Genomic DNA, 16,502 nt, shown 5'->3' on the forward strand with positions numbered 1-16,502 from the left:
CTCAGTGGAATTTTTTGATGCCTGGTGTTTGGGCCCCTAAGTGAGAAACCTTTTTTAAACCACTTTTAATGGAAAGTCTGTAATTTTATCAAACCAAAGCCTCTCCTCATTAATCTCAATATAAGGAACCATGTTTTCTTGACTGACTAGGGTCTATTCTGAACACACCGATATCTGTGCCATCCCATGAAAACATGACGGTGTCTTCAAGTTCTAGAAATAGAGTATGCTGGAAAAGTTACAGCTTTGTACAGAGCTGGTTTGAAGCCCAGCCCACAAGTCCCTGAACAAACCACTGAAATTCCGGGCCCGGCTCACTCCACCAGAGACAGCCGAGAGAACACACGCAATGTATCCAGCACCAAGAAGAGACTCTGAGAGATGGCAGCATTATGACTTTACTCAAAGATCTTAGACCACTGTGGGTTCTGTTTTTTAACTCTCGTGCCGTTTTTAGTCTCCTGACAAAGCCATCGCCTGGGTTCCTACTCAAGTGCTTCAGTTTTACGTCTGAAACAAGGCCTGAGGAAGGCTACACAATTGTGACCATAGTGTGAAGTCCTTGGGTGTTACTGTATCCATGTTCTTCATCCTGCTCAGGGGCCAATGCGCCTCTCCGTTCACAGCTGTATTTGGGGGGACAGGGTTAGCACAATTCTCCACGTGAATGAATGGTGTGTCACTTCTTTAATAACCAATGTTACTTTTCATACAAAAAGATGACTAATCAACATACAATCTCAGAAATCAAATTCCTCCACTTTTTAATACAGTGCACAAAACACAGAGCCAGCTCAACAAAAAGCCAGTAGAAAAAGGCATACTGTTTTCCCTCAGTGGCTCACCCTCTTACACTTTGACTACCTTTATCTCTTTTTTTCTTTGAAGATTTTATTTATTTATTTGAGACAGCGAGAGAGAGAGAACACATAAGCAGGGAGAGCGGCAGAGGGAGAGGGAGCAGAAGACTCCCCACTGAGCAGGGAGCCCCACGTAGGGCTCAATCCCAGGACCCTGGGACCTGAACCAAAAGCAGATGCCCAACCAACTGAGCCACCCAGGTGCCCCTGACTACCTTTATCTATATAAATGCATTTAAGCTTTTCACTTGTAAAACTTCTATAATGAAAATAAATTATTTGAATGAAATCAATCAACTGGAAAGTCACACTTGTTTCCATATATAAGTTGCGGTGTGTAACCTAACAGATACCTTTCAGTTACTGATAAAATATTCACTGTAAAATCCAGTGTTTATAAGAGTAGAAAAGTCTCCTATTAAAAATTTATATATATATATGTATATATACAAAGTTATATAAAACATGCACATATATATATCTTTTGAAAACATATATGGAATAGGAGTACCTGGCTGGCTCAGTTGTTAGATCATGCAACTCTTGATCTCAGGGTTGTAAGTTTGAGCCCCATACTGGGTGTAGAGATGACTTAAAAAAATAAAAGGTTAGTGGCGCCTGGTTGGTTCAGTCATTTTCAAGCTTCTCACTCTTGATTTCAGCTCAGGTCATGATCTCAAGGTCATGAGATCGAGCCGCACATCAGGCTAGGTGCTGAGCATGGAGCCTGCTTAAGATTCTCCCTCCCTCTTTCTCTCCCTCTCCCGCTGCCCCTACCCACCTCTCTACCCCTATCTACACTCTCTCTCTCTAAAAATTAAATAAAATAATAAGCAAAAGTTTTAAAATATATATGAAATAAAAAGTATCCCTACTATAAGCAATTAAAGTTTTTCCCAATCTGGTATCTAAACTTAAAACTGATATGAGAAAGTGTGGGAACACTGATAAAATACATACATCTTGGATTAAGACTTTCAATCATATACAAAAAAGTAGAGAGCTATAAAACTAAGCCTTTACTAATTGTCATATTCCTGATAATCACAAAGTTAGTGACTTCACTAAGTCCTTAGAGTCCTAAAAATTATAAAGTTAGAAACTTAAATTTTCTTTTATAAGAAAGTGACACTTCCGGGGAGGGGGTGGGAGAATGGGTTAGCCTGGTGATGGGTATTAAAGAGGGCACGTTCTGCATGGAGCACTGGGTGTTATGCACAAACAATGAATCATGGAACACTACATCAAAAACTAATGATGTAATGTATGGTGATTAACATAACAATTAAAAATTTTTTTAAAAAAGAAGGTGACACTTCTATTAACACTTCTAGTCTAGATAGACACATTTGAAATGAGAAGATCAACAAATTAAAATTTTAACTGAAGTAGAATGAAATGAATTTCCAAGAGTAAACACCAACCACTAAAAAAAGCCCTGATATTCTTTCAGAACATGGAATCTGGGGGGTACCAACAGGTGCGTGCAGCACGTGGGGCAGACACTAGACATTCAAATGCAGGTCTGGAAGAGGGAGAGTGCTTGGAAATGGGCTTACTCACCAAGTCACCACAGAGACTCATCACCGGTGGGGTGAGAGCCAACAAAGCAAGCAGATTCCAGCAGCAGAATGTTGAAAAGCCTCAAGAACCAGAAGGAAAAGGTACTAAGGACTGGGGTAGGTAGGGGTGAGGTGGCTCACAGTCTGTGTAAGTCGCTCAGATCCCCACCAAACCTACAGCAGGCACCTGTCCCCCCTGACCCTGGGATTTAATGCTTAGAACAGTTCAAGAGAAGATGCTCTCTGGCCTCCAGACATCAGGCACAGCTGAGGACCAGGGAGAGAGCCAAGTGAAGTTGGGAGACAAAGAAGGTCTACTTAGAGACTGGAAAACTCATCCAACCCTCTTCCTCTGCCAGATTCCCAGAATGCTGGCAGCCCAGCTCACATCATCCCTCTCCCTGAGCCCTCACAGGAGCTTTGAATACCGTCTCTGAAGAAACTTGTTGTCCTGAAAGCAAAGACCAGCAACTGCTGACCTTCAGCTTCCCACCTCAACATGAAAGAGTTGAGTTCCTGTGCAATCACTCTACACAAAGGCCACCAGTTGGTAAGTCCTGACCCACAAGCAGACCCTCCAATCAATTTTTAGTGCCTCCTTCCTCAACATGAAATGACAGTCAAGGATCACCAGATATTAGGAAAGGTTCCATCACATAAGAAAGAGTCCAAAACAAACAGAAAAACAACTCTGGATAAACAAACTATGCCAAGAACAGACTACAACTTCAAAACACATTTATAATTGATGGCCTCAGAGAGAAGACATTGCATTCATGAAATAAGAACAAGAAAAGCACATTTAGAAAGCAAGAACATATTCTTGGACTGAGAGCAGAAATAATAATTTGACTATTCAACAGAAAGACTGGATGATAAAACTGAAGAACTCTCCATGAGAACAGAATAAAAAGATAAGAGCTCTAAAACAGAAAAACACAGGAAGGAAGTGGGGGGAAAGAGGGAAGGAGTGGGGGAGGGAGGGGGAAAGAGAGAAGAGCCTGATCCAGAATATTCAACATAAATTCAGCAGGAATTCCAAAAGAGCACACAAGAAAAAAGGAAAGAAAATATTTCAAAGAAATAGTGAAAAACAAAAACAAAACGGAAAACACACAGACACACTAAGCATTAAACTTCAAAACACCATACAAAGACAATCCTGAAGTTTCCAGAAAAAATAAAAAAATTAAAAAGAAGAAAGCAGCATTGAAATATTCAACAGTCACACTACTGGATTATCCAGCAACAACACACTGCATTATTCAACAGCAGGTCTTTAAAATTCTACAGGATAATAATTTCTAATTGAGAATTCTATCTTAACCACACTATCAAACAAGTGTGAGGAAAAAATGAAAACACCTTCAGATGTACAACATCTCAAAAGATATCTCTCTTAGAAGGAAAAGTTTGTTTCACCAAAATGGAATAGATCAAGAGGCAGTCTGAGAATCCAAAACAGGACAGAAGTGGAAAAAAAATTCTCCTGACGAAGGTATTGTCTGGGACCACAGCTATGCAACAGGCCTAAAGAAAAGCCAGTACGGATTGAAGCAGGGGGTACTGGGCTCCCAGAAGTAAATCTCAGAGAAGAAAATGAATTCAGCTACCCAAGGTGTTTCAGAGGAATTTTACTGCTGTCCCATAGACTGAAGATTCATTAGCAATAGCACAGTTTTTAAAAAGTCATGCAAATAAAAAGATAAAAGGAACCTTTCAATTCCAGGAAAAGCAAAACATTTTTACGAGGAAATATACTACTGACTTCATTTGAACCCTATCTACATGAGCACAGCAATGTGAACACTGAATATCTTACTATAAATATACTGAGAGGAGAAGGGAGGAAAAGAGGGAGGGGTATAAAAGCTAAATTCTCATCCTCTGTAGGAAGTCATCAGATAACTAAAACTGAAAAAATGCAGGAAACAGCAGTACAAGCATGCTGTTCAGAAATGTGGAATAAAGGGGCATCTGGCTGGCTCCAGTCGCTGGAGCATATGACTCTTGATACCGGGTTTTAAGTTCAAGCCCCATGCTGGGTACAGAGATCACTTAAAAAATAAAATCTTTAAAACAAAAAGAAAGGAAAGAAAGAAAGAAATGTGGAGTAAAATACCAGAAGAAATTGCTTAACAAGTTGAAAGTCGATGTCCCTGGGACAGTAGGAATTGGGAGTGCAGAAGGGTGCTCTCTTTTATTATAAGCTCTGTGTACTGATGACTTTTAAACCATATACAGGTATTATATTAAAATAAAAATTAAGTTTTAAAAATGTGTTAAGGGGTGCCTGGGTGGTTCAGTTGGTTAAGCGTCTGCCTTTGGCTGAGGTCACGATTCCAAGGTCCAGGGATAAGCCTGGCCCTGACCCGCGGTCTCCCTGCTCAGTGGGGAGTCTGCTTCTCCCTCTCCCTCCATTCACCCCCGTGCTCTCTCACTCTCTCTAGTAATAAAATATTTTATAAATAATGTGTTAAAATAACAAAAACAAAAATAAGAGTATTTGTGGATCGAGATAAGAGAATTCTAGCCCAACAAAGGCTCTAGGACAGTTGCTGGATCCTGCCTCTCAGAGCGATGCTGCTAGAATCCAAGTTGCTGGTGCTGCCACCAGCCTATTTGGATAATGCTACTGAAAACAGCTTAAGAATTGGAGCAATGAAGGGCGCCTGGGTGGCTCAGTTGGTTAAGCGACTGCCTTCGGCTCAGGTCATGATCCCGGAGTCCTGGGATCGAGTCCCACGTCGGGCTCCCTGCTCAGCGGGGAGCCTGCTTCTCCCTCTGACCCTCTCCCCTCTCATGCTGTTTCTCTCTCTCTCTCTCTCTCTCAAATAAATAAATAAAATCTTAAAAAAAAAAAAAAGAATTGGAGCAATGAAGATATGAACAGTGACTGCCAGCTAATCAACATTTCTAAGAAGAGTCATCCTAAGTGAGGACTCAGAATCCCACTAATGATCACAGCAGGTGTCATCTCAACTCAGAGACATCTACACATCCCTTTGCGGTCTTCCTCTTCCCACCACTCTTTAATTGCCCTTAATATTGACCTGAAGTATATGTGCTTTACCCAGTAAATTGTATTCTGTAAGTTTTATGCTCCCCAGATTTCATTTCAAAAGCTAGTGAAATTAACTTCAGCTCTCTAGCACTTACTATCAGAAACACCTGAGTAAACCATCCAGTGGTGTAATTTTTGCTGGTGTGCATGGTCTTATTGTTATTTTTGTTTGGGGAGCTTCACCAAATAGGCTACCAGGTCTCTGTAGACAAGGACTCTGCTTATCCATTCTCCTTGGTGTTTCTCACACAAGACGACTGCAGAAGCTCAATCACTATTCTTAGAGAATACAACATAATCAGTCAGCAAGTATCTACATTAAGCTGGGTTTTTTTCTATGGCCCTTAACTAATGTTTTCTTTGGCTCAGTGACAGAGTTAAAAAGGATTTAAAAACTGTTTTCCTTTCTCCTAGCTAAGGAAAGATCTTGGGAGGGTCAAACAAGTTAACTGGACTGGAGGGTATGGCGTAACTAACGAGAGGGCAAAGAGGGAACAGTTCTCTGATTAGAAAGTCTACAAAGTGTCACTGGTGCCAATTTCCGCCTGGAGCTTTTCAAAATTAACCAGCCAACAGGCTATACTGAATTCTCAACATAATAAATACATGGAAACCGAGACAGAAGCTTCAATGAGAACCAAAAATCTGGGAGAAAATCCTTTCTCTACAGCCAAAAGAATGGCCCTCAATTGCTGTGAAGTCTCTCATTTCATTAAACTCTCACATTACTTTTTCTATGAAATACATTTCAGAAGTTAAGACAAGGAGATTCCATCCAAGAAGATTATATGCTCATTAACTGTGCTGTTGATATCAATCTCTGAAGTTCAAAATAATACTGTACAGTAAAAAGAGCTCTGGTCCTGTATAAACTGTCTGGCGAGGCTGTCCAAATCCAACAGGCATGAACCATGAACTCTAATGGGACAAGACTACTGCCTTGTTTCTCTCAACCCTGGGTTCTGCTTTCTGTTAAGAGGACACATATTCTGGAAGATACATCAAAATAGCAGAATACTTAAACAACAATCACTTCCTACTCTGACTGCTTTCATTTGGTTGACTATTTTGCTTTTATCGATTGCTGACCAAGTATGAGATAAAAAAGAAAATTCAGAGGACTAAGAGTTAAACTCAACGCAGGCAATTCTATTATACTTAATAGAAATGCATTTAATCTGAGCCTGGGTGGCTCAGTCATTAAGCGTCTGCCTTTGACTTGGGTCATGATCCCAGAGTCCTGGGATCGAGCCCTGCATCGGCCTCCCTGCTTGGCGGGAGGCCTGCTTCTCCCTCTCCCACTCCCCCTGCTTGTGTTCCTGCTCTCCCTATCTCTCTCTGTCAAATAAATAAAATCTTAAAAAAAAAAAATACATTTAATCTTATAGCTACCTGGGATTCACTAGCTCTTAAGAGTGCTTTTTTAAAAATTACCCTTGTCGGGGCGCCTGGGTGACTCAGTTGGTTAAGCGTCTGCCTTCGGCTCGGGTCATGATCCCAGGGTCCTGGGATCAAGCCCCACATCAGGCTCCCTGCTTGGCGGGAAGCCTGCTTCTCCCTCTCCCACTCCCCCTGCTTGTGTTCCCTTTCTCGCTGTCTCTCTCTGTCAATTAAATAAATGAATAATATCTTAAAAAAAAAAAATTACCCTTGTCAAATTTTAAGAAAAGCAATATATTTAATTTTTTTCAGACTTGGCAATATGATTTTCTGGTGTCTAAAAACATTCCTTTCCCCCCCATGTAACATTTACATCTCTAGGCAACAACTAACCTCTTCAAAATCCTGTCCGATCCCGAGAGCAAAATTAACCCATTTCAAAAATATTACTATTTGCTGACCTCACGCCCATTATTATGAAAAACAAACAGAGAATAACGAGTGTTGGTAAGGATGTAGAGAAACTGGAATGCTGGGAGCTATTGGTGGGAATATAAAATGGTGTAACCAGTGCAAGAAAACAGCATGGTAGTTCCTCAATAAAATTAAAAATAGCGGGGCGCCTGGGTGGCTCAGTCGTTATGCATCGGCCTTCGGCTCAGGTCATGATCCCAGGGTCCTGGGATGGAGCCCTGCATCGGGCTCCTTGCTCAGCGGGAAGCCTGCTTCTCCCTCTCCCACTCCCCTTGCTTGTGTTCCCTCTCTCACTGTGTCTCTCTCTCTCTGTCAAAAAATGAATAAAATCTTTAAAAAAAAAAAATTAAAAATAGAATTACCTTATGATCCAGCAATTCCACCTCTGGGTATTTGGTCAAAAGAATTGAAAGCAAGGTCTCAAAGAGATATTTATGCACCCATGCTCACAGTAGTATCATTCACAACAGCCAAAAAGGTGGAAGCAACCTAAGCACCCACTGACGGATGAACGGGTAAACAAAATGCTGTCTACACAAAATGGAGCATTATTCAGCCTTAAAAAGGAAATTCTGACACATACTATAACATGGATGAATTCTGAGTACATTATGCTAGGTGGAAATAAGCCAGTCACAAAGAGACAAACACTGGATGATTCCACTTCTATGACGTACTTAAAGGAGTCAAATTCACAGAGAAAGTAGAGGGCGCCTGGGTGGCTCACTCGTTAAGTGTCTGCCTTCGGCTCAGGTCATGATCCCGGGGTCCTGGGACCGAGCCCCACATCAGGCTCCCTGCTCGGCGGGGGGGCTGCTTCTCCCTCTCTCACTCCCCCTGCTTGTGTTCCTGCTCTCGCTGTCTATCAAATAAATAAAAATAAAATCTTAAAAAAAAAGAAAAGAAAAGAAAGAATGGTGACTGCTGGGGACTAGGGGGAGGAGGAATGACTCTAGTCACAAAACTCTGGCAAAAACATGTATCCTCAAAAATCTTACATAAGAATTAAATCAAAGTCTTAATAAACCTATCCTACCTCTGGTTCAAAACATACAGGAATAACATTATACTAGACCTGGCTAGCAAAAAGTAAACACTCAGACAGTAAAGAAGGGTCGTCCTCTGAGCCCACTACACCTATACCCAGAAGGTGCTCCCACCACCCCTCATCCATCCGCCCTTTCAGTCCCAGGGGTTCCCGCCTCACTGAGCCACTGCTAGGGTACCTTTCTTATAGCCCAGGTTCATACCAGACAACCCAATCCCAGTTGATATTTCCAGGAAGCTAATGCACTTTAATTCCATCTTCTTCCTCAAAACCCTGGGGTCCCACCTACTTCTTATTCTCTGCAGGTGCTAAGAACCATTAGCTCCAAAACCCAGACTCTTTCACAGCACCTAATCTGAAGCTCTAATCCCCAGCAAAATTTTCCAGGGCCCCCAAGCCTTCCAAAGAATGCTGTTCTACCATCCCAGTATGCTCCGGTTCTCACTTGGCTTCAGAGTGCCTAAGAACCACCGGGACAGCTAACGTTAAACATGCAGATTCCCAGGCCCCACCTTGAGAGATTTTTTTTTTTCCCCACTCAGTAGGCCCCTTGTGAGGCTCTGGAATATGCATTTAAAACAAGCACAGCAAGTGATCTGATGCAGCCCAGCACTAACCTAGACTCTCCAGCCTGAGCCCCCAAGCCAACGAATACCTTGGGATATAAACTCTGCGTATCTGTGCCCACATTTATAACCTTCCCTTCCCTCTATCCTTCCTTGCAAAGAGATGAGTGAATAAGCTGACTGCTGCTTGTACTGGACAGACCACATATGTCTTCATCACTGTGGGACTCAGTTTACATCTGGTCAGGGTCACGTCACAGCTGTCCCGCTGACCTCACAGCTATGGCAGTCTTTTACAAGGAAAGGTGACTTAACAGAGGGAACAATGCTTCTCCAGAGGCAAGCTGCAGCCTAATTCTCTTTCTAAAGTATTTCCTTTCTGACGCCTATTTCAGCTGACCTTTCAAAGGCAGGGGTTCTTTAAATTAGTTTCCAATAATGGATTTCTGTTGTAATTGTTTGGTAATTTCAAATTTATCATTGTCTGACATTATCTATGCTTTACACAAGTAACTTAAAAAGAAAAAAGGAGTCACAAAATAGATTATCTAGAACTGCCTGGATGTTTTAAAAGAATTTTAAATTTTGAACATATCAATATTGTTTTCCATATGGACATGTCAACTATTTTCAAATCTAAGGGCCTCGCTTCTATACCAGGCACATCCAAGGACTAAGGTGAAAGCAATCTGATAAGAAAAAAAGGCAATTTGAATAATGCAGTGTAATGGAAAGATCTCTGGACTCTGTGCCTGCTGTGTTCCAAGGCCAGTTCTGCCATGGCTCGGCTGTGTGACCTGACTGTGGGGCCAAGGGCAATTACTTCCATCTTCAACAGTGATGGAGGATATACATCAACCTATGACTTCACAGAGGCATTGGAAGACAACCATCTACATGGAATGACTTAAGCTGCTGCTACTTCAAAAGAATACATTCCAAAGTACCCAAGTGTTTCATTTTGAAATGCTGGTGGTATCTCTACACTGGAAAGTTCATTTACTTAGGTGATTCACTGAGAATCTCTCTGCACAAGGCTTTATGCTAGGTACTGAAGAGGAGTAGAGAAGAAATCAATGTTAAGGCGTTTTGAATATGTTCCACATATTTGCAACCTAGTGGGAGAAACAAAGCATATGCACCATAATGATTTCATCATTTCTAGGTGGCAAAGTGAGTAGTTCAAACAGTGCTATGGAGGGGCGCCTGGGTGGCTCAGTGGGTTGAGCATCCAACTCTTGATCTCAGCTCAGGTCTTGATCTCAAGCACCACACTGGGCTCCACACAGAGCCCACTTAAAAGGGGCAGGGGGAGCGTCTGACTCTTGGTTTCAGCTCAGGTCCTGATCTCAGGATCAGGAGATTGAGCCCCACATCAGGCTCCACGCTCAGTACAGAATCTGCTAAAGTTTCTCTCTCCCTCTGCTCCTCCACCCTCCCCTGCACTCCCATGCATGTGTGCACGTGTGCTCTCTCTCTCAATCTCTCAAATAAATAATTTAAAAAAAAAAGGCAAACAGTGCTATGGATTGATCATTCTACTGCCAGTCTTCTTGTCTATGAGATAATACACTGCACATCAATCCTAAGAAACAGAATGTGCAAGCCAGATGGACGTCTGGTGTCCAATCCCTGTGACAGTAGACTCTTCTGGGAGCTCAGTGAAGGGAAAGATGTGGGGAAAAAGCTTCTCAGAGAAAGTGAATCTCTGTAAATCACACTGGGTATCTTATCTACACTCTCTTTCAATCGTAATAATCCTGTGAAGTACGACCGTTCTCATTTCACAGATGAAAAACGGATTCAGAGATTAAGTAACACGGCCGTGACACAAAGCAGGTAACAAGGTCAGGATGTGAATCTAAGTCTCTGTCTGCATCACTCAGCTCTACCATGGGTCCATGATTGTGATTAGCATGTAAAGACAGGGGAGAAGGCATTTTGGTAGAAGGATCAAAATAAAATAAGCCTAAGCTTGAGGCTAAAAGAGGGTGGCCAACTCAGTGGAAAGGGGAAAAAATGCACTGAGCAATTAGGGGAAATAAGGTTAAGGGTTAGCTTAGAAAGAGGCTGGAATCCAGATGACTAAGAAATGTGGGCTCAGTCCTATTGGCAAGATGGAACTGCAGACTGTAAGCAGGAGAGCAGCTGATAAAATCAGGGCAATAATGAGGAAGGTAAACTTCACAGCAGGACAGAGACGGACTGCAAATGAGTGACATAATGTAGAACAAATTACCATTTAACATCCTGGGCGCTTCAATATTGTGACAGACTCAGGAGTAGCTGTAGTTTTGTAATAAATGATCAAACTATCTCAAACTATGGCTCTCTCTTAAAACATCTCTAGGCATGTTTTTAAAAATGGCTATTACGTCCTACTAATTCTTACATGGGTCAGAAACTACTGCCATGTCCAAATGCATCGAAAAAAGAACACCCCTTTGGTCAGAGGCCACATTTAAGAACCTTGAACTGCATACCTCAGAGCGGGAAGGGCCAAAAAGAGAGATTCCAACCCACAAACTTTTTTTTTTTTAAGATTTTATTTATTTATTTGACACAGAGAGACACAGCGAGAGAGGGAACACAGGCAGGGGAAGTGGGAGAGGGAGAAGCAGGCTTCCCATTGAGCAGGGAGCCCGATGCGGGGCTCGATCCCAGGACCCTGGGATCATGACCTGAGCCGAAGGCAGACACTTAACGACTGAGCCACCCAGGCGCCCCTCAACCCACAAACTTCTTGGTAAGAAAAACAAAACTATAGGAAAGTTGGATCTTCACATATAAACTGGCACTCAAAACTTCTCTCAGGGGAATAAAGTTAAGGAGTGACAAATTAGAGACTGACTTTCACATAACCCAGATTTACATTCTCACTCAAATTCATAGTCCCCACTTCTACAAAAATCAATACAAAAGCATCATCCCCACTACTTAAGGGCCAAATTTCCTTTCTCTTTCATGGCTATAGAGCTTTTTCTTTTTTCAGGTTTGGACTGATGAATAGTGACTCCTTGGCAACATATAAGCAATCATCAGAATTCTCAAGTTCTCCATCCCGTTCAATCTTTGCCACAGGAAAATTCAACGGCATTTCATAACCTAACACTGAACTGCATCGAGCCAACGCTCCATATTGCTTAAACACATTTGAGACCTGGTGTAGGATCGTATTAAACCCTTCAGTGACTATCAGATAGTCAACAATAACCTAATTAGCCAGCAGAGCACACGTGACGCCGGCCTAGCCAGTACCCTAGTCAAAGACATTATGCTGGATTCATTCACCAACAAGGTGATCACCTTGCAGAGGGGAACTGGGAGAGAATAAGGAAACCTGGCAAGGAAAATGTGGAGGGAAGCGTGCAGCTGGGGCTTTCAACGAGGATTCCAGTACATGAAAGTGGCAAAGGAGTGGGCTGAGGAAAAAGTAATCATCTTTTCTGCAAAACATCTCATGTCAAGTAGATTGGGACCTCACTCCCAATTTTGCACCGGAACTTTAAATTGAACCTTCCAGAAAGTTAAGTGAGTTTGAGGTTCCAGAGCATAGGAAGTGCCCAAACCACATTTTGATGTCCTCATATCCCTACGAAGGAAATACGATCCCTCTGCCTAAGTCCCAAGGTATTTTAGCTCATTTAGGGAAAGGTAAGCTTCCCCAAAATTACATTTGCTTCTGAGGTCAAGGACATTCTCAGACTAGGACCTTTCAGTCTAGAGGTAAAGTATTAAACCCAAAGTAGAACAAAGTTATTCAGAGACAAGAAACCCAAGGGGCTGACGGTATGCTAAAAGAAATGCACATTTTTATTTATTCAGGACAAGCCAAAAGAACCTACAAATACTTAATTTACAACTCTAACAGCCAGAGCCTATTTTCTCAAAGCCTCAAGAACTTGGCTTGACCGAAAAGTCAATCTGCAGTGCCAAAATTCTCAAGAATGGTCTCTGCCTGTCAACAGGAACTTAACCTGCTTTGTGCTTCAGCTGTATAATATTTAAAAACCAAGTAAGTCCTTCAGGATCTCAAGAGTATCGACTGTTCTTTTTTCTGCCTTAAAGGCTGGTCAGGCAGGCTTTGGTGCCCAGATAAGGTATGTCGATTTGTGCGTGGACTCTAACGTGCCGTTATGGGTCCATGACACAAGAAAAACAAACCAAAAAAAACCACAACACAACAACAAACTTCTCTTTTCCTCTGCTAAGCAATAAAGATAAATTTAGCCGCCACCTCTCAAACAAAGTGGGTGGGAAGGAGCGCGCCCCGAGTTTGCCGCATCGCAACGCCGACCCCGGCTCGCTGGAAGCCGGTCTGCAGCTTCGCTCTCCCGCCGTAGGCGCTGAGGCCGAGCAGGGCGCAGAAGGCCGGCGACGCTGTCATGCCCGGGCTCCCGGGCCTGTGGCGACTCCGGCTGGGCCTTGGGGCGGCCGCAACCTACCAGCTCCCGGACCGGCCGCGCCGGGAGAGGAGGGCGCCGACTGTCTGGGGCTCCCACACCGGCCCGCAGCCCCGGGACTCAGGAGCCCGGCCCGAGGCGGGTGGCCCGCACCTGCCGCCCCGCCCGCCGCCCCTCAGGCCCCTTCGCTCAACGGCCTCCGGCCCGCAGGACTCACAGCTTCAGCCGCTCGTAGGTCGCCGCCGCCATCGTGCACCACTCGCTCCTTCTTCCTCTTTCCGCCTGCCCCGCCCCGCGCCGCCACCTCAGCCACCGCGCTACCGTTCACCCAGCTCCGCGGCCGCAGCGCCCGGGTCGTCCCGCCCCTCTCCCCGCCCCACCCGGCCCCCAGCGGACGGGAGGCGGCCGCGGACAAACTTAGTGCGAGCTCTAGAGAGTGCGAAAGAAGCTGTCCGGCGCGCGTATTGGAGCGCGCCGAAGAGCGCCGTGACGTAGACGCTGCGGATTGGCGGAAAGCGTTTACTAGAGAAAGGCGGAGCCGTGGGAGCTGTGGGCGGGAGCCGCGGCGCCAGGGCAGAAACGCTGCGCTGGTGTAGAGAAACCTGTTGAAGCTGCGACAGGGGTGATCTACATCACTGCGAGGGTTGGGCTAGCACAGGGCCAGTGGCGCAATGGATAACGCGTCTGACTACGGATCAGAAGATTCTAGGTTCGACTCCTGGCTGGCTCGAGGCGTGCTTTTTGCCCCGTCTGCTTTGATGTTACAGGGTCTCCCTGGAAAGGACTCTGACTAGAGTGTGAAGGTTAAATATCTTGAATTTTACCGCCACTTTGCCTGAAATGTTATCTTTTCAGCTGTGTCTGGCACCCGGAGTTGTGTGAGGTGGTTTGTAAAATTGCAGAGCTTCCTGTGATGATGCAGGCGTCCCGATAGATGGGGTACATACAGGAAGACACCCCTGAAAAGGTGGCCGTTTGGAACGGGGGGGGCGCGCTATGGCCGGAGGTTGGCCACCTGATGACACCGAAGCGGATTCCAGGCAGCGGGTCTGGCCTTCTTCCCTGGGGCAGGGAGCCCCGTAGTGACGTGAATAGCGGCGCAGCCCGTTTCCCGGGACGTCGTGGGCTCCCCCGCAGCCTTGTCCTCGGAGGGCTCCTCGTGCAAAGGCCGCCTGGCCCTCAGGTTTCCCTGGGATGCCCTAAAACATGCGTGTTTTTACGGTGAGATCACCCCCAGGTTATCTGGCGTATTAGATTATGCTTGGCTCGAAGACCTCCAAAGTCACGAAACCTCTGCGAAGGAAAGCGGACTCGAACCCTTGGACTGGCCAGGACATCGGGCATCGATCAATTAATCTTTCCAATATGACATTCTTTTTCCTCCTTTTCATTGAAAATTTGTGAAATACAGAAAACTATTTGGGATAAAAATAATGTGAGTTCCCATCCCGAGATCATTGCTATTAATAAATTTTTTTTTTCCCTTTTCGATATTTTTGCTTCCAGGCTTTTTAATATGGATATACCTGCCCACGTATTTTTCCAAATTTGGGGTTGTACTAGAAATGTCTTTGTGTTCCCATTTTGTCCCCTTAGCTTTCTGTCTGAGATTTAAGGTCATTAAATATACTTTGAAGCTACCCCATCCAAGAACTAGACAATTTCAAGCATTACCCTCTTGTTGGGAATTTGGGTTGTCAATTTAACACTTTTTAAAGATAATGCTGTGTTGGATTATTTCTGATGTGTCTTATAAATTTCTAGATGTGGAATGATCAGGTGGACATTTTGAGACTTGGAACATATTTTCTTTTTTTTTTTTTAAGATTTTATTTATTTATTTGAGAGAGAGCATGAGAGGGAGGAGGGTCAGAGGGAGAAGCAGACTCCCTGCTGAGCAGGGAGCCCGATGCGGGACTCAATCCAGGGACTCCAGGATCATGACCTGAGCCGAAGGCAGTCGCTTAACCAACTGAGCCACCCAGGCGCCCAAGAGACTTGGAACATATTTTCAAATTGCCCTCCAAAAAAAATAAAACCAACACACTTCCATTAACAGCATCTGTTTTCTTGCTTGCTAACCAACACTGAGTATTATAGGTTGCATTATGATTTCTTTGCAATTTTCATAATAGCAAAACGGAACTTCTTTTTACATATATTACTTGATGCATCTATTCTCTTGATGTATGTGTATTGTTTTTCTTAGGTCTGTTAGATTTTTTAATATATAAAGGATATTAATTCTTTGGCTCTCAAACACAATGCAGTCTTCTCCCAGTTTATCATTTACCTTTTCCTTCAATATTTTTGAACCTAATGTAATTTTCACTACTATATATTCCCATTTGCCAATATTTCACTTTATGGTATCTTCTATGGCATATGTGGTCTTTTCAAAATTTTTTTTGTGTTTGTATTGCTTTTCCCATTTAATCCGTTTGTAATTTATTTTTTGGTCCTCCCAGGGAAGATCAACTAAGTCTTAAAGCCTATCACTCTTCTTGAGTGATTAAGGGCTCTAAACTCTTTGCTTGGACTAATTCAATCAATCCCACAACAATCCTATAAAGCAAGTTCAGTTATCTCCATTTTCACATGTGTGGGAACTAAATTTGCTTAAGGTTATTGAGCAATTAAGTGGTGGAGCCTGAGTTAGAACTTGAGTCTGGGCTCTCGACCCCAAAGCCATCCTGGCCTTGAGCTTACTGTGCACCAGAGGGTGACCACGTGAGTGGACTCGGTGATTCCGGATCTGGGCATGAATGACAATCACGTGTGCACCTCAGCCTTCAGTCAGAAGATCTCTAAGTCCTGATGATGCTTCAACTCACCAGCTGTGGGCTCTTGGAGGTTTCCTCTCCTTTAATAAAATGGGGATATAAGTTGCAGCCTACCTCTTAAGGCTTTAAGAAAAGAATGCTTCTAGTGGAACAGCCACCACCCTGCAGAGAGCTCCTGCCCGGACTCTAAACATGTCACCATGTAGAAGGTCTATTCACAGCAGAACAAAGAGACACAAAGGTTGAACCTTCTTTGCCAGTTGCGTAATACAGGCCAAGGCTTTTATGAACGCTCAGTGAGAATGGAAAATGGAAACTAATCCAGGCAGAAACACATTCTTCTGGGGCTTTTCAATGCCTAA

The 16,502-nt window shown here is 43.7% G+C and overlaps 1 protein-coding gene and 1 non-coding gene across 2 annotated transcripts in view; one reads left to right on the forward strand and one right to left on the reverse strand.

The window, feature by feature from the left end:
• Positions 1 to 13,713, reverse strand: part of SACM1L (SAC1 like phosphatidylinositide phosphatase) — a 58,958-nt gene extending 45,245 nt beyond the window's left edge. Inside the window, exon 1 of the mRNA XM_045862595.3 lies at positions 13,575 to 13,713. Within this exon, the coding sequence (XP_045718551.1) occupies positions 13,575 to 13,606 (32 nt within the window). The 5' untranslated portion in view covers positions 13,607 to 13,713. The remainder of the gene's footprint in view (positions 1 to 13,574) is intronic.
• A 301-nt stretch (positions 13,714 to 14,014) lies between these two features.
• Positions 14,015 to 14,087, forward strand: TRNAR-ACG (transfer RNA arginine (anticodon ACG)). The gene has a single exon. It is a non-coding gene; the product is annotated as a tRNA-Arg (tRNA).
• The last annotated feature ends 2,415 nt before the right edge of the window (positions 14,088 to 16,502 follow it).

The sequence above is a fragment of the Mirounga angustirostris genome, unplaced genomic scaffold (assembly GCF_029215605.1).
Source record: "Mirounga angustirostris isolate CCGP_5_RB_7025 unplaced genomic scaffold, mMirAng1.0.hap1 SCAF_1, whole genome shotgun sequence".
Lineage (NCBI taxonomy): Eukaryota > Metazoa > Chordata > Mammalia > Carnivora > Phocidae > Mirounga > Mirounga angustirostris.